This window comes from Anguilla anguilla, chromosome 7 (assembly GCF_013347855.1).
Source record: "Anguilla anguilla isolate fAngAng1 chromosome 7, fAngAng1.pri, whole genome shotgun sequence".
In the NCBI taxonomy this organism is placed as follows: domain Eukaryota; kingdom Metazoa; phylum Chordata; class Actinopteri; order Anguilliformes; family Anguillidae; genus Anguilla; species Anguilla anguilla.
In genome coordinates this window covers 46,242,363-46,263,854 of record NC_049207.1, presented here as the reverse complement: position 1 = coordinate 46,263,854, position 21,492 = coordinate 46,242,363, and the positions used below count along the sequence as shown (strand labels likewise).

Below are 21,492 nucleotides of genomic sequence, written 5' to 3'. Positions count from 1 at the left end.
TCTCTCTCTCTCTCCATTCTTCCCCCCTCCCCCCTTCAGGTGGGTCAGTCTCCGGGGGGCCGGCAGGTGTCCAGGGCGGGGCAGGCGCCGGGGGAGCTGGCGGGGGTCCGACCGCGCAGGCAGCGTTTGAATACCGCGGCACCTGGATTCCTCTGATGGCCGTCAATGTCCAGGGTAGCGCTAAGGCTACTTAGTGAGTATCATTTGTTACATTTTTCTACCCATGAGAAATGCAGGTAAAGGAACACTTAGAGATGACAACAAAAATAGCGGAGTGTTCTAGATCAATTTCTCTTATGCTTATAATTAACTTCCATTTGTTTAACAAGGTAATTCACAAGGATTGACAGAAGCAGGTAATGTTTTGAAATGGAAAAATTGCATAACAGAACAGAAGAATAAAATTAAGCTGATATGCACTGAAATCTACCAATACTGGAAAAAGTACAACGATAAGTCATTTAAGTGAAATTAGACATGTTGGACTTAAAAAGCAGAGGTCTGTCATATGTTTAGATCAGTGCGTAGCTACAAGTCCACATGACTCTTGTTCACATGCAGAAGTGATTTGCAGTGATGCGCTGTGGGAAGCGATGATTAATCCCATTGTTTTTGCAGCTGTGCAAACAGCCACCAGACAAACAAAGGCATTTCTGTCCTGTGTGGTGGGACCTCTGCCCGCCGTGCGGAGGGCCCAGCTGTTTCGCGTCACGTTACATGTTTTAGCCCCCGAGAGAAGCCCAACAGCGGGAGGACCGCCCTAGCAGCTGGCCTCTCTCTTCTCATTGGTCAAAATGAGCTCAGCCCTACGGGCAGAGCTCGACTTAAGCAGTAGTCAAATTATGCGTCAGTGATGAGACTGGATGGGCTGAATGGCTTGTTCTGCTCATTATGTATTCTTATGGTTTTGTGTTCCTGAGTTGTGAAGTGGCCTAACATGAAAAGGCCTGAATATCAAGAGCAAAGAGCTTCTGGTTTCTGTAGAGGGTATTTGACACTGTGGGTGTCACGTCAATGCATTAGCTGTCCTGTTCCCACTGCTACATATATGTATATATACACACACAGGCATGCGTACACGTGCACACATGCATACATTTCCCAACATCCTCTCTGCCTTGTCGTCGTCCCCCCCCCCCCCCCCCCAGCCTGGAGATGTTGGACAAAGTGGAGCCCCCCTCCATCCCGGAGGGGTACGCGATGTCCGTGGCGTTCAGCGCCCTTCTGGACCTGGTGAGGGGAATCACCGCCATGATCGAGCGGGAGCTGGCCAAGGAGGCCGCCGCCGCCGCCCACAACGGCTCGGACGCGCCCCCCGCTGACCCTCAGGGCCACGCCCAAGATCAGGAGCCAGGTAAGCGAGCGAAGGGAGGCAGCGTTAGGAGAGGTACTTCCTCCACACTGTCTGCCTGGTTCATGCAGAAGGAGGATAGAAACTGCTGCTTCTTTTATAAAACCACCCAAGTCTATATAATCTGAAGTCTGTAGCCGCTTGCCACAAGCAGCGGTCTGCTATGAAATTGTAATACATTACTGGCATTTAGCAGAGAATGCAAACACAAGTACAAAGGTCAGGGGCCAAAGTGTAACAATTCATTAGAAGCGGAAAGTTTAGTCCCAAGAGAGACAGCAAGTACAGACTCCACTGCCAACTTATTATCTACCCTACTGAACATTAAACAAATTACACAAACACGAGCAAAACAAGCCCTAGTGAGCACAGAACTGCATTATACAAACAATAGGGAAGAACCAAAGCCTCTGTATACATATGATGTTAGCTGCAGCAGGTGGTTAACATTAACTTTAGCCAGAATGAGGACTGCGGGTGCAAACACGCACGTATTGAGCATCATTCTTGTAGTCATTCTGCCGAACGTTGGAGGAGAACGCAAGCGGTTAATCAGAGTTGCGATCTGCGACCCTGGTCCTGGCATGCCACAGGGCCTACTGCTTTCTGTAAAATCTTGGAAACTAATTAATTTTAAAAATCAGTCCATAAAAGCATTTGATTAAACGGTTAACTCCCTTCACTTGGTTTCTTGGGTCTGAACTGGTGGCTGATTTTAACAGCAGAACCTGCTGCTCCCCAGGACCAGGGATGCAGACCCCTGCAGAGTAAAGTGTTCTCTGACTGAAGGCAGTCTGAAGCTCTATGCTGTCCTCTGCTGGTGTACTGGTGGATTGCAGTTAACTCTGCTCACTAATCTGTGCTGACTGTAATATCTCTCCCTCTCTCAGTTCCCCAGCTGGTTTGGGAGGAGATGGTAAACGCATGCTGGTGTGGACTCCTTGCGGCTCTCTCCCTCCTGCTAGATGCCAGGTACACATCAGCTTCCTCCAGAGAGTTTCAAAAGCTGCTTTACTTAATTTGCATTTATTGTCTGAACTTTTATTGTTACACCGACTGAACAAGTTAAAGAAAATAGCTGCACAAAAGAACATCAGAGATAACTGCTTTAATCGCGTGTGTGTGTGTGTGTGTGTGTGTGTGTGTGTCCAGCACGGACGAGACGGCCACGGAGAACATCCTGAAGGCGGAGCTGACGATGGCGTCGCTGTGCGGGCGTTTGGGCCTGGTCACGCCCCGCGACGCCTTCATTACCGCCATCTGCAAGGCCTCTCTCCCGCCGCACTACGCCCTGACTGTGCTCAGCAGCTCCTCCGCCAGCCTCACCACCAAGAGTAAGGCTGTGTGTGTGTGTGTGTGTGTGTGTGTATGAGTAAGACTGTGTGTGTGTGTATAATATTGTGTGTGTGTGAGCATGTGTGTGTGTGTGTGTGTATGAGTAAGACTGTGTGTGTGTGTATAATATTGTGTTTGTGTGTGTGTGTGTGTGTGTGAGCATGTGTGTTTGTGTGTGTGTGAGTGTGTGTATGTGTAATACTGTGTGTCTTTCACAGCGTACTCCATCCAGGGTCAGAGTGTGCAGATGATCAGCCCCTCCAGTGAGTCCCATCAGCAGGTGGTGGCTGTGGGCCAGCCTCTCTCCGCCCAGCCCCAGGGCACTGTGGTGGTAAGGACCCCGGCCTGCTGGTCACCTCCTTCTAATCAGCAGCCAGTGTAGGCCTCGTAAACAAATTGGGTGGACTCTTCAGCCAATCAGTGACTTAAATGAGCTTAAAAGATGTAAGCGTTGAAGCTCATCCGAAACCCCGCCAAGAGTGTATAGCCCCGAGTGTGTAACCCCGCCCTCTTTCTGCAGCTGACGGCGAAGAACATCCAGTGCATGCGGACTCTGCTGAACCTGGCGCACTGCCACGGGGCCGTGCTCGGCACGTCCTGGCAGCTGGTCCTGGCCACCCTGCAGGTACCCTCCCATCTCCAGCCCTCTCCTGTACGGCAGGTGCTGCCTTAAGTTTGGTGCTCTCAGCTGAGTCACAGCTTTTAATGGAAAGTAAGGTAAAAGCTCTGAGGTCTGCCAGATCCCCCGATCCCCCCTTGCAGCTCACTCTGTCTTTCCTGCAGCACCTGGTGTGGATTCTAGGCCTGAAGCCTGGGGCCGGCGGTGCTCTGAAGCCCGGCCGTGCAGTGGAGGGCCCCAGCACGGTGAGCGGCCTCTCGCCCCGGTCTACCCTCTCAACCCTCCAATCCTACAGTCAGCACAGTCACATGACCCTCACGGCTCCTCTCCCTCCATCCTCCAATCCTTCTCTCAACACAGTCACATGACCCACAAGGCTCCTCCCCCTCCGTCTTCCAGTCCTGCAGCCAGCACTGTCACATGATCCATGTGGCTCCTCCCTCTCCATCCTCCAATCCGACAGTCAGTCACATGACCCACACCACTCCTTCGAAGGATCTGACCGCTCGCACCCTCTGCTCTCTGTTCCACAGGTGCTGACCACAGCCGTGATGACTGACCTGCCGGTCATCTCCAACATCTTATCCAGGCTGTTCGAGAGCTCCCAGTCAGTAAACAAGCTCCCCTTCTCTAATGGCTAACACTGTTAACGTCAGCGATTGCCTTTACATGTTTGGTCCACGTTTGGCCCACATTTGGTTCAAGTTTTTTTTCATGTTTGGTGTGTATTTGGCCAATGTTTGGTTCACATTCTCCGTGTCTGTGTGCAGGTACTTGGATGATGTGTCCCTGCACCACCTGATCAACGCCCTCTGCTCGCTGTCCATGGAGGCCATGGAAATGGCTTACGGGAACAATAAGGTACAGTGTGGCCCCTCAGGAGCGGCATTCAGATGCTAATCGGGGTGCAGGAGTACCAGTCTGCTTTTGGAAAAGCCTTAATATTTATTGATCAATGGCAATTACTTGTGCCTGACTCTGTAGACCAACCATCTGCTACCCTGGTCCTGGAGAGCTGCCTGCTGGCTTGTGCTGGTACTCTGTACTTAACTGGTCAATTAAAGCAGCTGATTATATAGTTAACACGTCTGAGCTACGTTTTAGAGTCTGAATTGGTTGCTGAATTTATGTTGAAGACAAATTACAGAAAACCCTGCAGCTCTTCAAGATCACTGCTGCTGTAGACTTCTCAAGTGTCTTTACAGTTCTGTGTGGCTTGTTCACAATACACCTGTCCAAGGCTTAAGAATATTGTTCTTAATTTTGATTTCTATGGTTCCCTTGTTTAGGAGCCTTCCTTGTTTGCAGTCGCAAAGCTGCTTGAGACCGGTCTGGTCAACATGGACCGCATTGAGATTCTCTGGAGGCCTTTGACTGGTCACTTGCTGGAGGTACATATATCAGTCAAACAGTATCGCCCAATAGCTTCCACTTCGTAAAAGGCTAGCTGATTGGCTCATTGAGGCAGAGTGTTTGTGATGCATATGTGTTTGTGATGTGTACTTGTACTACCCCCTGTGTTAATATGTAAACCATGCTGGTTGGTGGCTGCATCTTTTTAGTAGTGTATATTAGAGATTAGAGAGAGCGCTAACCTCCATGTTAACCTGAAATATCCACCATTTGCTTTTTCATTTATATTCTTGTTTAGCAGTAGATTAACCTGTCTGGTTTGTGCACGGCCCGTGAGAGCCAGCCATGTGTCTGTGAGTGTTTTTGTCTTCACGGTGTCTCTCTTTCTCCCTGTCTCTCTCTCTCTCTCTCTCTCCCTGCCGCTTTCTCTTTTGCATACATTTGTCTTTTGCAGAAGGTAAGTTCTAAAACTCCTCTTCTCCCTTGTTCGCTCTCTTGCCCAAAACCCTAAAGATTTCCGCGTTGTTTCTTCTACACCGGCGATCAGAAAGGACTGCTCAGTGAGTTAAGTGGGCGGGGTAAGGTCATGGTTAAGGCTGGTTTCTTGTACGTGCGGTGTTGTCAGTGGCATGGTGATCAGGTTTTTCCACTGGGGACCAGTTGTCCTTCTGATGAGTCATTCTTTCTTGTCGCCGCTGTGTTTTTTCTCTTTCCCTTCACTGTTGGCAACTCTGCTGTAGACGTCACAGAGATTTGATTTTTAACTTATTTCATTATATACTTTATCTTCACATAAAATCCATCCTGAAACTGTAATGTGTGGACATTCACAAATTCTGTATATTTAACAAAAAAATTCACTATTTATATAATGGACCATAACCGTTTATATATGACTTATGGAATTAGCTATGAAAAAATTATCAAAAAGTTGATTCATTATCTATTTGCAGTACAAATTTATATTCAGGTTTCAGTTGGATTTGTCAGCATTTTTACAGCTTTTGTAATGGAATTGTGGGATGCCATGTCCTCCCACTTACTCAGACAGTGTAAACACACAATGTAAACTCTATGAAGTGATCATGTGATCTTGGATCTGACAGAACATGCTGATGTTGCTTGAAAGATGCAGGATTACTGGGTGATATGTGAAGTGTAAAGGAGGGATTGATGGTGACTGTCTGCACTCTATTGAACCTGTGATTCTGAACAGCATGCACACGCACAAATACACGCACACGCTCTCACACGCACGCACACGCACACACACACTCTCTCTTTCTCTCTTCCTCTCACGCACTTGCACCACCTTCTCTACCTCACCTGCATACACAGACTTGTTTACACCACCCCCTCCCTCTCTCTTTCACTCTCCTGATCTCTCTCTTTCTCTGTCTTTTCTCTGCGCGCCTGTTTGTCCCTGTTCCTCCCGCTGCACCCCCACAGGTGTGTCAGCACCCCAACTCTCGAATGCGGGAATGGGGTGCGGAGGCCCTGACGTCGCTGATCAAAGCAGGCCTGGCCTACAAGCACGACCCGCCCCTGTCCCAAAACCAGGTACTGACTCACGGTTTACCATGATGATGATGATAATGATGATGATGATGTCATTATTGCTATTATTGTTAGTGTTATTAATTGGACCCGCTCTGGTCCTGCAGAGGCTGCAGCTGCTCCTCCTGGGCCCGCTGAAGGACCTCTCGGGCATCCTGCACGCTGACATCCGGCACCGGCAGCTGGAGAGCGTGCTGCAGATCCTGCAGAGCCAGGGGGACAGCCTGGGCCCCGGGTGGCCCCTGGTGCTGGGGGTCATCGGAGCCATCCGCAACGACCAGGGGTGAGCGACTTGGGTGCAGGGCTTCAGAGCGAGGCTTCAGAGCGAGGCTTCAGAGCGAGGCTTCAGAGTGGGTTACCGGGCTTTAAGCAGGGCTTTAGAACAGGTCTTTAGAGCGTGTCAAGCTGCACCCTCAGGCCGTTGGTGAAATCACACACTCAGTAAAAATGGCTTCTCTTTATTTGGGTCAGGTTGTCATTCTCTGAATGAAAGCTGAGTTTGTTTCTGAGCTGCGTGTGCCGACACTGTCCATTGTGGAAATTGCAGCTTTCTTCTGTCAGCTGTGAGCCTCTGCAGCCCCTAGTCTCACCACCTCTCTCCTCCCTTCAGCGAATCCTTAATCCGAACGGCCTTCCAGTGCCTGCAGCTGGTGGTGACAGACTTCCTACCCACAATGCCTTGCACCTGTCTCCAGATTGTGGTGGATGTCGCTGGCAGCTTTGGGCTGCAGAACCAGGAGCTGAACATCAGCCTGACCTCCATTGGGCTCCTGGTGAGTGTTGCTGATGGCCGACTGAACCTGTGCTCTGTCTCACCTGTTCACAGTCTTACTCATGAGATTCTCTAATAGCACTAACTTCATTACACACCTCTACGATTCCATTTACATTTGATCCCTTTGGTTTATACCTAAGGGATGCTTTTGATTTCTTGGGTTAGCATCCATGCACAATAGAGTGTTTGGATTTAAACGTGTTTACCAAAAATTATCTGGATTATATTGCATTATTGTGTTAATTTACAGTTTACAGGAAAAACATTCCTCAATTTTCTTGATGGACTGAGAGCCATAATTTATTGGATTATATTTTGTTGCTTTTGTTGCTGATGGTTTGAAATTTAAACAATTAAATTTAAAACCATCAGCAGCAAAAGCTGATATAATATTCCCTATAATATCTTAGTAAATCTTTAAAGCCTCTCTCTCTCTCTCCCTCTCTCTCTCTCTCACTTATTCTCTCTCCTCTTTGCAGTGGAACATCTCGGACTACTTCTTCCAGCGGGGGGAGCTCATCGTACAGGAGCTGAATAGGGAGGAGGCCCTGATGGAGAAGCAGGCCAAGGAGAAGGGCGTGGCCCTGAACAGGCCCTTCCACCCGGCCCCGCCCTTCGACTGCCTGTGGCTGTGCCTGTACGCCAAGCTGGGGGAGCTGTGCGTGGACCCCCGTCCCGCCGTCCGCAAGAGCGCCGGACAGACCCTCTTCTCCACCATCAGCGCTCACGGCACCCTACTGCAGCCAAGCACCTGGCACACTGTGATCTGGAAGGTGCGTGCTGGTTATTACCACATTCACTGTAGTATTAGAGCTGATTATTATCATTACCGTATTCACTGTAGTATTAGAGCTGATTATTATCATTACTGTATTCACTGTAGTATTAGAGCTGATTATTATTATGACCATTATTATGAAAAAGAATGTAAAAATATTGTACTGAAAGTATGCACTGTGCTAAACAGAATTCCAAGGCCCGGTGAGGTCACTTCCTGTTTCTTCCTCTTGCTGTTCAAGGTGCTCTTCCACCTGCTGGACTGTGTGAGGAAGTCCTCCACCACGGCAGACAAGGAGAAGATCGAGTCTGGGGGCGGTAACATCCTCATCCACCACTCACGGGACACGGCTGAGAAGCAGTGGGCGGAGACCTGGGTGCTGACTCTGGCGGGCGTGGCTCGTATCTTCAACACCCGGAGATACCTGCTGCAGTCACTCGGTGAGTGGGAACAGTGGGTGGGGACACTGCGTGGGTGAGGTTGGGACTTTTTTTTCCCAGAATCCTGTGTGAGTTCTACTTCTTTCTCTCTCTGATCCTGCAGGTGACTTCTTCAAAGCCTGGGAGGTGCTGCTGGATCACATCCAATCAGCCGCCCTCAGCAAGAATAACGAGGTCTCATTGGCTGCGCTCAAGAGCTTCCAGGAGATCCTCCAGATCACCTCGCCCGCCCGCGATTCCGAAAAGCCCGACGCGCTCGCCGCCATGGGCGTGCCCGCCCTCGCCGACCCCCTCCCCGCCTCCGGGCCCGGCAGACCCCTCCCCCTCGCCCTGCCGCGATCCGATTCGCTGTCCGAGAGGCTTTGCCGCTACGAGGGGGCGGAGCAGGCGCCCTGCGGGCCGGTGGACGAGGCGGAGGACTCGGCGCTGTGGTGGTCGGCCTGGAACACCTGGTACCGGACCGGCATGGAGTGCACCCGCCCCCCGAGCGCCGCCGACAAGCTGGCCTTCATCCCCAGCCAGCCCTTCCTCACCGCGCTGGTCCAGATCTTCCCGGCGCTCTACCAGCACGTCAAGGCCAACTTCAGCATGGAGGACCTGGGCAAGCTGGGCGTCATCCTCCAGGGGGCGGTGTCCGTGCCCATCAGCTCCGATGCCTCGCCCTTCATACTGCCCTCCTACACCGAGGCCGTCCTCACCAGCCTGCAGGAGGCGGTGCTCACCGCGCTGGACGTTCTGCAGAAGGTGAGTGGTTGGGGGTGCTGCCCCCTGCTGGTTTGGAGGTGCTCTGCACACAGGAAATGCAGGTATAGATTGTAAATTATGCTTGAGATGATGAAGCGTCTTTGTGATCAGTAAGTGATCAGTGCCTTCCCTGGGTTTTCTCCCTGGGGGATACGCAGGCCATCTGCGTGGGCCCGGAGAACATGCAGGCCATGTTTCCCGCCATCTTGGACCAGCTGTTGCTGTTTGTGGAGTTCTCCTGCAAGCCCCCGCAGTACGGCAAGCTGGAGACCAAGCACATCGCCAACGCCAAGTACAACCAGGCAAGCAGCCCTCGCCAGAGTCGTTATGGCGATCGGAGGGGGGGGTGGGGGGGTGGTTAGTGGGTGCTTGAAGACAGGGGTGTGATGGATTGGGTGCTTCTGTTAGTCTGATGTCTTCTGTTCTGTCTGTCTGTCCGTCCGTCTACACACACTCATCCCACCCACCCCTCTTGTTGGGGAAAAAAATATCTTTTTGAGAGAATTTTTTTTTTATCCTGCTCGACTTCTCCAGCAGCTGAATGTGTTTGTTTTTCAGAAATGAAGCCCGTGTTAAGTTTGGTCTGATTCTGTTTCATCTCATGAAAAAGGCATAAATATGTGTATATCAGTAAATCTCTCTGTAGCTTTAGTTCTGAGGGAAATTCAGTCAGAACGCTCTCTTCTCATCATGGTCCCAGTTGGTGCACCATGCCAGGTCTACTGTGTCAGTAATTTACCTCAGAAAAAACTCAGTTCCAACAGTCGTAGTCAGATTTGCTGCATTTTTTAAGTTACCTGTTTTTTTTTGGTTGTTTTTTTTTTTTTTTTTAAACAGAGAACTACAAGCAAGGTAACGGTTTGTGTGATCTTTTTTCCTCTTTATTTTTTGTCTTCTTTTTATTTTTTCCTCATTTTTCTGATACTACAAAAACGGATCGTCTTTAATAGATCCAACTGTTTGCTCCGGTGAGTTCCGCCTCCCTTCAGTCTGCTTATAGCTTTTACCCGGTCTGAATGATAACTCCGGGGGGAGTGTGAATGATGGCATGGGCAGCACCCCCTCATCTTCCTCTTCCTCACTCACAGTCCCTCTCAGTGGCCCGTCTCCGTCCCTGGATGCTGACGTCGTGTTTGTGCTGTCATGTGCCTGTGATTTCTCTTGTTGTTTAATCTTGTGTTATGGCGATTCATGCTTTTGTATGGCATGCTGTTAGCCTTTTTTGTTGTTTAATAAAGTTTTATGTTGCTGTGTTTGACATAAGGTGCTTTCTTGCCCTTTCTATCTCTCTCTCACTCTTTTTCACTCACATGCTGTCTCTCTCTTGCTCCCTCTATCTCTGTTTCTCACATTATCTCTCTTTCTGGCTCTCTTTTTACGTCTTTCCTTCTCTCTCTGCCTTCTCCCCCGTGCCTCTCTCTGATTGGACAATAGGCAGAGTGGGTGGCCTTAAACTACGTCCCCTTTGCGGAGCGGTCCTTAGAGGTGGTGGTGGATCTGTACCAGAAGACTGCCTGCCACAAAGCAGTGGTCAATGAGAAGGTTCTGCAGAACATCATAAAGGTACGGAATCTAGAACACCAACACTTCACAGTTTCCATGGAGACCTGTGTGATGTCACACAGGCCAATACCGAGAACCAATGCAGCAGTAGATCAGGCCCACACCTGACAATCAATCCCCACCCCCCAAACTTGGGCGTGGCTGCGAGCTGATATGATGTATAACACAGGGTGCTGTGGGGGCCTTTCATTTCATACGACTGTGTGCTGGCTCTGTTTTCTCTCCCCCCTGAATGATATGGGCCATGGCAGTAAAACTGGGACCTGTGGGAGTCCCGTGAAGTTCTGGAAGTAGAAACTTGCCTTCCCTCTCGTTATGGGTGCATTGGGGCTCATTAAAAACTCTGTTCTGTCTTGGTCACGTATGATTTATTTTTAGTGGTCTGGTTGTTTCAGTTAGATTTCCCATGTTTGACACACAGCTGAAAACTAGCTCAGCCCAAGTTTTTATGTGCCATCTAGAAATTTGATTACAAAGAGTCAAGACGTGTTTATTGGTGTGTGTAGCATCTGCTGGCCTGGTAAAGGTGGAATGCATTATCATTTTCTGTTTTAAACACATTTAATTTTCTCTTCAGTTTTGCTTTTTTCCACATAAAAACTTTATTTAATTTGTAGAATGGGAGAGCATGTGATTCAGGGCAAGATTCTTTCTAGTCGTAACCACACAGACATAACCATTGTGAGAATGCTGGTACTGTGCCTGCAGAGCAGCCATATTCCCTTCCCTCTATCCTTGGAGAGCCACAGGCAGAGTTTTTATTGCCATCTTAAATTCAGCAGACATTTTATACCCAGGAAACCCGGTGAGGTGAAGTAGTGCTGACTGCTTAGTAACAGTGAAAACCAGCACACCCTTGGGCAAGGCTCCCTTGTGTGTGTGTGTGTGTGTGTGTGTGTGTGTTTTTATGGAACAAAATTCCTCTGCCTCTGATTGAGACATTTAGGCTTTGAAAATCATTATTTCCTGATTAATCTGGGAGAAAATTATTTCTGAGGCATTTAGAGACAGATGATTACGTCATATGCAATAGAAATAACATAACTGCAATGCAGAAGAAGGAATTTGCCAGAAGCAGCTTTATGGCCCATTAGGCTGCGTACAGGAAGTAGTCCGGCTCCTCTGAGCTGCTTCCCGTGTTCACCCCCCCCCCCCCCCCCCCCCCCCCCACAGACTCTGAGGGTGCCGCTGGGTCTGAAGTACGCCTGCCCGTCGGAGAGCACCTGGAAGCTGGCCGTGTCCTCCCTGCTCCGGGTCCTGTCCGTCGGCCTGCCCGTCGCCCGGCAGCACGCCTCCTCCGGGAGGTTCGACACCATGTGGCCGGAGCTCGCAAACGCCTTCGAGGACTTCCTGTTCACTAAAAGGTGTCGTACCCGCCCCCTTTTTTACATTAAAAAAATTCCCCGTCATCGTTGTCGCTTTCGCTTTTTAGAATGAGCCCGGACTGCAGTTCTAACTGGTCAGCTGAGGTTGGTTTATTGTGTCATAGTCGCATATTAATAATCCCATAATTGGTGTCGGTTTTGTAAGCACGGGTTTATTGATTGATTGATAAGCTGTGTTGGAAGTTGACTATTTGAAAACCTGTGCATGTAATAAAAAAACTCAATTTCATCTAAGAGAGAAAAGACTTGATTTGAGTTTTTGTGATTTTTTTTTCCCCCCCAAATGACAAAAATCGGCCTCTTTCCTCCATAGCACGCCCCCTGATAACCTGTCCATTCAGGAATTCCAGAGAAACGAAAGCATCGATGTTGAGGTAAAACCACTTTTGTTCACCTTTTTTTGGGTTGTTGTCATTAATGTTGCATTTTAAAGGAAAACAGTTGAAGATGTTTATTACATTACAAGGCTAAGGCTCCCTTGTTAAGCATAATTTAAGATATAGAGCTTCAAGCGGCAGAATGATTGGAGGATGTCGTATTGGACCCAGAATAAATGTTTGTGTTTCTGACTCTGTTGTTTGCAGGTAGTTCGGCTCATCAGCACGGAGATTTTGCCTTTCGCCAACTTCATCCCCAAAGAGTTTGTTGGGCAGATCATGGCGATGCTCAATAAGGGATCCATCCACTCGCAGTCCTCCTCATTCACAGGTCAGAAAATGGCTGCCCTGTAAGCCACAGCTCCCCACATTAAACCCTGTGAATGTCCGTTATGATGGTCACAAAGAATTACATTGTTTTATACATCATTCATTCTTTTGTACATTTTATACATTTAATACATGATTTTTAGCTATCGTTCCATGCTTAAATATGTTTTTTAAGGCTCACCAAAAGCAAGGATTGTCACCCTAGGCAACTACTGTAAAAAATAAACGGTTTAGGTTTGGATGATGGAGTTTAAGTTCAAGATCCGTGTTTTAATTGGTGGTTATTATTTTGCTTCATGATCCCGGCTCTAAACGGTGGTGATTAGTTTATTTTGACATCCCTGCACCGAATGGTTGCTATTACTTTATTTTGAGTTCCAAGATCATAATTGGAGGTGATTTATTTTGTTTTGAGATTCCTGTTCTAAAGGGAGTTTTTATTTTTGTCTTCTTGTTTCTCCGTTCCCCCGCAGAAGCGGAGATTGACGTGCGGATGCGGGAGGAGTTCTCCAAGGTGTGCTTCGAGACGCTGCTCCAGTTCTCCTTCAGCAATAAGGGCTCCACGCCGCAGGAGGGCTACATCTCCCGCATGGCGCTCTCCGTCCTGCTGAAGCGGTCCCAGGACGTCCTGCGCCGCTACGTGGAAGACGAGAGGCTGAGCGGGCGCTGCCCCCTCCCCAGGTGAGACCCCCCCCACCCCCTCCCCCCCGCCACCCATAGAATCCAACCACAGGGTGAGATTGCTCACTCTGGCAACCTCTAGGCATACACATGTAAGTATTTTAGACACAGTCGCTGTCAGAGCCAGGTGTGAACAGATAATGATGCTGGGTCTTACCTGTCACGTAGGTAAATTTGTCAGTCACTGTCACAGGCACAGGAAGGTATGTACAGGTATGTATTTTACTCACTGGCATAGTAACGAGGTGTATACAGGTAAGTTTGACACATCCAGGTGCGTATGTTAGTCACGCTCTCTGACAGAGCGAGGTACGCACAGTTTGGTGTTTTAGGCAATGCTTAACACAAAGCCAGATGCACAGGTATGTATGTCTGTTATCGTCTCTTACATTACGTTACAATTGCGTTATAGGCATTTAGCAGACGCTCTTATTCAGTGCAACTTACACAACATTGGGCAGGTGTGCACAGGTGAGTGTTTTAGGTATCACCTATGATGACATAGCCAGCTGCACAGGTAAGTATGTCACTCATCGTCTCTTACACGGGCAGGTGTGCACAGGTGAGTCCAGGTCAGGTATGTACAGCATGCGCTGAATTCAGGCACGGTCTATTGGGAGAGCACACCTCCGCTTGTGTTGGATCTCTCTCTGCTCTCTGTGAATGAATGCTTGCGTGTTGCTATGATACTCAGGCGTAGTGTAACGGTCTTTTCACTGTCTTCCTCAGTCCACAGAGGACGAAGCTTGATTGCCATCAGCTCAGGTTAATGCCATTTGCCTCCTTCAGATATCGTTTTGTTTTCCTTTTTTTTTTATCCGGAAGGAAACCAATGCTTGTTTCTTTTCTTTTCCCCCTTTGTGAGTGAGTCCACTCCTCTCCACAGTAATGCAGTTACCGGGGGGTGGGGGGTTAGGGGGAGGGGGGCACGGTGCCATTTTGAATGTTATAAATTGTGTTTGTTTGTGTTTTTGAAGCATATTTTTAACGGTTCACTCTAGAGGGCAGTGTCCTCTCTGAGAAAAGGAGAGAGCTGGCTTGAGAAACACCTGGGTTAAAAAAGACAGTATTTGAAGTTCTTTAAACCTTCAGACACTGGTGAAATTCCTGCAGATTACTGACCATTTTAAAACGCATCTGTTTTCACCCGCTATTGAGAACGATGACAATTCTTCTTTTGTATGATAATGCGTTTTGGTAAATCCTTTTTTGTAGAAAATTCTCGGGGATCTGCAGGAACTGTTTTCACATTATACGGGCATCTGAAGTATTAAAGTAGTTCAAATACATTTGACCCAGGTTTGGTAAGAAATACGTGTATGCTTGTGCATGTATGAAGGTCAATTTGGTAAACGGTGGGTTCTTTATTTACTTACTTACTTTCTTTATTTTTCCCCAGGCAACAAGTCACTGAGATCATCTTTGTTCTAAAAGCAATCAGCACCCTTATGGACTCTCTTAAGAAGACTCAGCCTGAGAATGGTGAGGCCAGACTCCTCCCAGAAACACACCATTGCCGCTTTTAAGTATACAGTATGCAGTATAATTATTAGATCACCGGGCTTGGAACTTGAGGGTTGCAGGCTTGATTCCCAGTTACTCTGGATGAAAGCGTTTTGCGGTGTGTGTCAGTGTGAATGTTGCGTAATGGACGAGAGAGCGTTCTAGCTCAGCGCTGATTCCTCTGTGTCTCTCTCTCTCCCTCCAGTGGACGGGAACACCTGGGCACAGGTGATCACTCTGTACCCCACGCTGGTGGAGTGCATCACCTGCTCCTCCTCGGAGGTCAGTTCCGCCCTGAAGGAGGCCCTGGGGCCGTTCAAAGACTTTATGCAGCCGCCGGTCAGCAAAGTCCAGAACGGGGAGTCGTGACCGGCCCGCGTCCGGCACCGGAGTTCGCTCTTTTGGTTTGTTCTTTTTTTTTCGTTTAATGAACGATGGAGGACGTGTTTTGCCTTCCTTTTTTCTTTGATTTACGGATAACATGCGTGTGAACTCTCTGCTCACCATGAGCCCATCTAACAGACCATGATACTCCACACCCCCCCACCCCTCCCCTGAGGGAAAATTGTGAGTGACAGGCCGGACCTCGACGGCGAGTCTTGAAAGGCGTCAGCGTGTGCTTTTTGTTCAGAGTGTGGGCGACACAGTCAGACTGGCTGGATTTCTGCGTCAACCGCTGCTTTTGTTGAACTGCAGTGTTCCTGTTCTCTTTTGGATTTTTTTTTTTTTTTTTTTGCTTGATTTGCTTTTTGTTTTCTTTTTTCCCCCCTTAAGAAAAGGCAAATGTACAGTGTGTGGTGATAGTGTTAATGATGTCATTACGAATAAAGTATTTGGGCTGTACTAACACTAAAAGCAAAAAAAAAAAAAAAAACCCATTAACATATTCAAAAAAAAAAAAAAGAAGATTTTTTTCTGCACTTTTTCCAACATCAAGAATTTTATGCAAGATCTTACTGGAACATTCCATATCATCATTAGCCAGCCTGAAAGGGGTGTGCTTGTGTGTGTACAATAAATGGTACAGTTCTATTAAAAAACAACCAAATATTTTCCTCTGTCTTCATGCTGCCCTGTGTTTCTGTTATTCTGGAATTGTTTGCCATACAGTACATGTTGCAGGAAATGAAAGCATTCACTGATCTCTGAATGATAAGAAGTCACCAGTTTAGAATATAGGCCATGTATATTCTTCATGAAATGCATACCTATTTCTGACATAATCTGGTTTAAAGAGGGTAAAAGTTTTGAATTTTGCAGTCATTCCATTGTCTATCTGTGACACAGTGACCCTGATCTTCACTGGCATGTAGTTATGTCTTATGGCAAAAGCAAAAAGACTGTCACTCAATCTTAACTGTGCCGTGACCTAATAAAATTTTAAAACGATGCCCAATACAAATCTTGCTGATGTTGTTTTGGAGTTAGCATGTTACTTCTTGGCTGCATTATGATGTTGATAGATTTTATTCCAATTTTGACATTTTCTTGTATTAAACGTTGAGGAAAGGGAAAACATTGTTCTATATATATATATATAATCAGTTTTACTTTATCCAGTCACAGAAGGACTTGTGCAGAATGACTTTTTTTAAGTAATGTTTTTCACTATTTTATGGTGCAATCATTCCCTGCCTTCTCTTGTTGAAGGTTGAAATTCAATGACACAATGATTTACAATTTTGTTTACTGTCCTAACTACTAAAAGTGAGGACAGGCAAATATCTATAGACAGCTTTCTCCTGAAATCGAAATGAAAACTGATTTGTCAATAATGTGCGACTGTTGTGATTTATCCGAAGACCATGAATAGATTTATATGCAGGCCACTGTTAGTTCGCCGGAATAAAATATTAATGATCGAATGTTTTGCGCATTCCGGTGACCGGTGAGGGGGGAAACTCTGTTTCCCAAAATCCACCATGGATCGGCTGATCACGTGGAAGTGTACGCCACGTCTGACGTTTCCCGCGAATTTTATCCGGAGTGGATCAGAAATCACGTACAGAAAAAGCCTAGGTTTTCGGTGGTGACGAAGTGAGTGGTGTACATCTGCTTGTGTGCCTGGCCGCCCGCTGCGCAGTGATAAGATCCAAAGGATGTTTGAAGGGAAGACGCGGAGATAGCGTCCGTCCGAAGCATAAAGGAAGATGAGCGAAGACAAAGTCTGAGGCTTTGCACAAATTTACGGGATTGCTTGGTGTATCCTTAATTTACGGTTTATGCTAGCTAGCCAGCGCATTATGGAGTGAAGAAAATAATGCGGGTGGTGTCATCGCCTTGATCGTTTCGGCATACGGGTTCGATGAAACTAACTGAATATTACAAACGGCAAATGATGTGCAGTTGGGCGGATGGCTGTCTAGCCGATCAGTATAGCTAGTAATAATTCAGCCTTGTTTTTTAGAAAGCAGGCCCGCAGGTTGAAGAGAGACCTATTCGCTAGCAGCCTGTTCTTTAGCATATTGTGGCTCCAGCTAATCTGGAAAGATTTCAGGTAGTGAGCAAACGCAAGCAAGCAGTAACTGGCCAACACTAGCCATCTCGCTAATGGTATGCCATGTGGTTTAACCTGCCAGGTTACCCGTGTAGCTAGCAAGCAATATGCCATTCGGTTAAGGTAGCCCGTAGAGTAATTTAGCAGAACGTTAAAATGCATACGACAGCGGTCGCCTGTTATCCACTTCGGTGGTTGTAAGTGAAATGCAAAAATGTGCAGCAACTGTTCCTTGTTAAAAGTAGTAATTTCTTGACTGTAGCAAACCAGCTACCTGACCGCACGTGCGCATTAGCTGGCTAGCTAGCTAATTTAGGGAAAAGGTGACATTTAAGGTTTTCTTGCTGAGAACATATTGTAAAATGTAAAAATACGTCTTCTCGCACTGGACCGGACGGTGCCCGTTTTGTATTAAAATTCAGCATTTGAAATATGCATCGGCGTTCTGGCTATACCGACCTTGTTAACCGAGACCAGAAATGCAAGTCTTGCTAGTTAGCTAACTAGCTGCTGCATTGGCTAACGACGTACTGTTGACAACCAACAACTCGAAACGTTGCTATTAAGTTTTTAACCTCGTGTAAGATACCTGGGTAGCATGCAAGCATTGGCAATATTTCCATTGCAACGCTAATATTATCATAGTTCTTTAATCAGTTTAGTAGTTTTTAGTCCACGCACTGTAGACAATTGTTTGCCTACTAGGCGGACTGTGTGCTTTACGCAAATTTAAAAAACGAGGCATGACACACCAGTTGCAGGTCATACCAGGGAAAGGGCCCTGGATGGGGAGGGGGGGGGGAGGGGGGGGGGGATCCTGGGTGGGGTTTTCCCTGCTCTTTCGGCATGCGCACACTGGCTGGGAATCGTCTGCTAAACCAGACGGAACCCGGGAGCGGGGTCATTGATCGGCAGCCTGCCGACGTTCGTTGCTGGAGGACCCGAACCCCACCGGCTCCCAGGTCCGCTGCCGCCCGCACTATGCCCTGGCTGAGGTAGTAGTTTGTGCTGTTGGTTGGGTTGTGACAGTGCCCGCTATGGAGATGACTGCGCAAGCTACTGCCTTGCTAGTGCTGGTGATCTGCTTCCGACGGACACGACGCCGCTAACGGCTGGGATTGTATTTACCTACAGGTTCAAAAAGCCATTCCAGCATAACTAGCTTTTTAAAATTGCATTTATTTATCCTCTTCGTTTTTTTCGCACACCTTAAGTGTGTCTGAGTTGTATCTTTATGGCCTGCGTGTATATTTCAGAGTATGTTTCTGAGTATAATTACCATGTTACCATATGAATGTCTTGAGAATACGTGTGATTGTGTTTTGAATGTGCATAATGTTTACTCATTCTCTAATGACTGAAATAAAATGGTAGATTCTTCTTATTGGTGATAGTCTCTATCAATGTCAGTTTCCATTTCGAAGGTATACGAGTGCTTTTTAAAATCTTGCTACACAGCATAGTTTGAGTGTTTTATGGTGCTGTAATGACTGAAGCTACGTGAAGGGAGCTGTAGGGTTCAGCTAGTTTTTGTTTTAACCTTGAAAGTGGCAACCAGCTCAGACCGAAGAAAACCGGTGAGGTGCGTTAACTGCAATCAGCAGCCTTCGGTTGATTAATTAGTGCTGAGTAACGGTGAAAAGCAGCAGACCCTGCAGCTCTCCTGTACCAGGGTTTCACACCCCTTGCAAACCTGTGGCCAGGGATGGTATGAGCCTGGGGTAAAGCCAGGTTGCTGTGAGAAGTTTCACTGGAAGGCCTCTAGGGGGGTAGGCTTCCCTATGGACCAATCAGCAGAACAATGCCCCTGGGAGTGATGGGGACCCTGGATTGGGAGGTGCCTGCCTGTCGAATGAGATGATAAATCAAGGTTCTGGCTCGCTGAACTCAATGACCCTGTCTCACAGCAGAGAGCAGTTAGTTCCCTAACTGCCCTAGTCAAATTCCCATTTTTCTAAATTTGACTGTATAATCGTTTTCAAATTAAATGCGACACTGTGCTTTCTCTCTGCTCCTCAACTGATTTGTGAGGGCTGTTCTGGCACAAAATTGCTGCTGTGGAAAACCAGGTGGGTGGTGTTGCTTATTGGTGGTTGGAATGATCAGGTGTGCGTACCTGTGCCGCCCTTTGAGATTGAAGGACATGCTATCATTTCCATACATTTTTTTAAATCTTCCAAATCAGCTAACGCCTGTTTTTCTGGACATTAATTTTCCCTGCATTAAAATTCTTTCCTTCCTCTTCATGTCTGCGACAGTCTTCCGAAATGTAGAGGTGATGTCATTTTTTTTCACCGGGGAGCGGGGAGGGAGCGCTTGCAAGTTATTAATTTTTCGATATTTGATTTCACCCCAAGGCAGTGAAACTGCAGCCGCCATCCATAAACATTTAGATCGCAGCAGGGCTGCTGACCGTACACCAATTACATGGTTTATAAAGGAGCCCGTGATTTATGGCGGTGTTTCTCTGGGACGGGCTGTAATGTGTTAGTGTTTAGCTCGTCTCTCCGTACGGAGTCTGGGATGTGTGGTGCAGGCGGGCCCCGTATACCTCGGCTGTAATTGGAGCGGTGGCTGCATACACGCTGAATTGTGTTGAGGTTGGATTTTGGAACCGAATTTTGTAGCTCAGTTTTTGTTGTGGAATCCGTACAGGTCGCACGCTTCCCTGAAATCCGTGTGTCCTCAACCTATATGGCTGGATGAGTATGAGAGAGAGAACAAAGGCCATAAAGTAGGGACAGGCTGGAGGGCTGGTTCATAAGAGGGTTTTTAATGCCTCCAATTACTCTGGTCTAACTACGTAATGTGCTGTTCTCAGCAGCCCTGATTAAATTGTAAATTGGACGTTTAGGGGAAATGGTTAATATATATGGACCCAAGAACAGTCTAAAGCCATCATTCTGAAACCTAACTTTAAAAAAGATTGGCTGAAAAGCGAGATCACAAATGATCGAGCTGCTTGACTAGCTGAGTGCAAGGAAATGGCGTTATTCCGGAAGGTGATCCGGCCTTCCCAGCCATAGGCCACACCGGAGCGCAGAGCTGGATTGGCTGAGGAGAGGGACTGATTGGGCGCATGACTGTCCTCCTGTTTCTCGACCAGGCGGACAGTATTTTGGGCAGAGAGTCCGCTCCGCTCATAGAGTGAACTACAGGAAGAGCGAGCAGGGAGACGCTGAGACTGTCAAAAAAAACACTTGGGATTAAACCCCTGAGAGGTAAATTCTCCAAAGTTGGTACAAAATGATTGCTTGCCTGACTCTAAACATCTTTACATTTTATCATCTTTATTTAATATGTATCATACATTGGATGGCGGCTTTATCCTTCAAGTACTGCTGCATCCTGTTTTTCTCTCGTTCACGGGGGTAGAATCTGCAGCCACATATTTATCACAGCTGTACGTGGAAACCCCCCCCCCCCCCCCCCACATGCCTGGACCCTGCATTTTTCAGATGTTTTGAGATTGCCCAACTCTGGCCTTTAGTAACATGATTTTCGCAATGTCGACAAAGACAGTGGGAGGCAGGGAGTGTTTATGCATTTCTTGGACACTGATCAGTGTTCCCAAATAATGAAATTCCTGAAAAATCCTCCAATCCTTTCGAGTAACTCTAATACAAATTTTAAGGTACCCCCTCCACATTCTGCCTACCAGCCTTTAAAATCCCTCATCAAATATGTATTTCCATGCATTGTACCTTTAGCCCATGATGGATATGGTTTGGATATTATGGACTGGGGAAACCTGATCGTAGTTCTGCAGCTCCCTTGGTGACAGATTACCTTGTCACCTGTGCACGCAATGTGCTCTTTTGGCACGCACCATAGACACCGTACAGAATGACTCTGAGGAACTGCTGCAGAGAATGCTGGGATGAAAAGACGGTTCTGCTGGCTGAATTTTTAATTCGGCGTCCCGTTAAAGATCCTTTCGCTCGGGTCGTAGGATGAGATGAGAGGCAGCTGGGACGTCTCTTGGCCGGGCGCCAAGCCCCTGTAATAGCCGTCCTGAAGATGAACTGCCTGCCACTGTCCTTAACCCCCCCGTTTTGACCTTTTCACCCTCCTCTATTAGTATGCAGGAGCAAAGAGACCAGTATAAGCGAATAACAAGTAGGATTCCCCTGTCTCACTTTGTGATGGTGGCTAAAGCCTAGTAGCACCTCATAAACTACATAAATTGAGCAGATCCATGTGT

At 47.5% G+C, this 21,492-nt stretch overlaps 1 protein-coding gene across 6 annotated transcripts in view; it reads left to right on the top strand.

The window, feature by feature from the left end:
• mon2 (MON2 homolog, regulator of endosome-to-Golgi trafficking) overlaps window positions 1-15,184 on the top strand; it is a 28,833-nt gene extending 13,649 nt beyond the window's left edge. The window contains exons 11-37 of one of the 6 annotated variants that reach the window (XM_035426377.1): window positions 40-193; window positions 1,149-1,354; window positions 2,242-2,323; window positions 2,504-2,685; window positions 2,905-3,017; window positions 3,207-3,311; window positions 3,470-3,550; window positions 3,839-3,912; window positions 4,076-4,166; window positions 4,595-4,696; window positions 5,113-5,115; window positions 6,108-6,218; window positions 6,323-6,498; window positions 6,826-6,988; window positions 7,470-7,763; window positions 8,010-8,208; window positions 8,312-8,952; window positions 9,111-9,254; window positions 9,903-9,920; window positions 10,387-10,515; window positions 11,689-11,879; window positions 12,214-12,274; window positions 12,485-12,608; window positions 13,081-13,288; window positions 14,018-14,053; window positions 14,688-14,770; window positions 14,997-15,184. In XM_035426377.1, coding sequence (XP_035282268.1) covers window positions 40-193; window positions 1,149-1,354; window positions 2,242-2,323; window positions 2,504-2,685; window positions 2,905-3,017; window positions 3,207-3,311; window positions 3,470-3,550; window positions 3,839-3,912; window positions 4,076-4,166; window positions 4,595-4,696; window positions 5,113-5,115; window positions 6,108-6,218; window positions 6,323-6,498; window positions 6,826-6,988; window positions 7,470-7,763; window positions 8,010-8,208; window positions 8,312-8,952; window positions 9,111-9,254; window positions 9,903-9,920; window positions 10,387-10,515; window positions 11,689-11,879; window positions 12,214-12,274; window positions 12,485-12,608; window positions 13,081-13,288; window positions 14,018-14,053; window positions 14,688-14,770; window positions 14,997-15,160 — 3,935 coding nt within the window. In that variant the 3' untranslated portion in view covers window positions 15,161-15,184. The remainder of the gene's footprint in view (window positions 1-39; window positions 194-1,148; window positions 1,355-2,241; window positions 2,324-2,503; window positions 2,686-2,904; window positions 3,018-3,206; window positions 3,312-3,469; window positions 3,551-3,838; window positions 3,913-4,075; window positions 4,167-4,594; window positions 4,697-5,112; window positions 5,116-6,107; window positions 6,219-6,322; window positions 6,499-6,825; window positions 6,989-7,469; window positions 7,764-8,009; window positions 8,209-8,311; window positions 8,953-9,110; window positions 9,255-9,902; window positions 9,921-10,386; window positions 10,516-11,688; window positions 11,880-12,213; window positions 12,275-12,484; window positions 12,609-13,080; window positions 13,289-14,017; window positions 14,054-14,687; window positions 14,771-14,996) is intronic. The other 5 variants (XM_035426379.1, XM_035426380.1, XM_035426381.1 and 2 more) reach the window with 5 other exon arrangements.
• The last annotated feature ends 6,308 nt before the right edge of the window (window positions 15,185-21,492 follow it).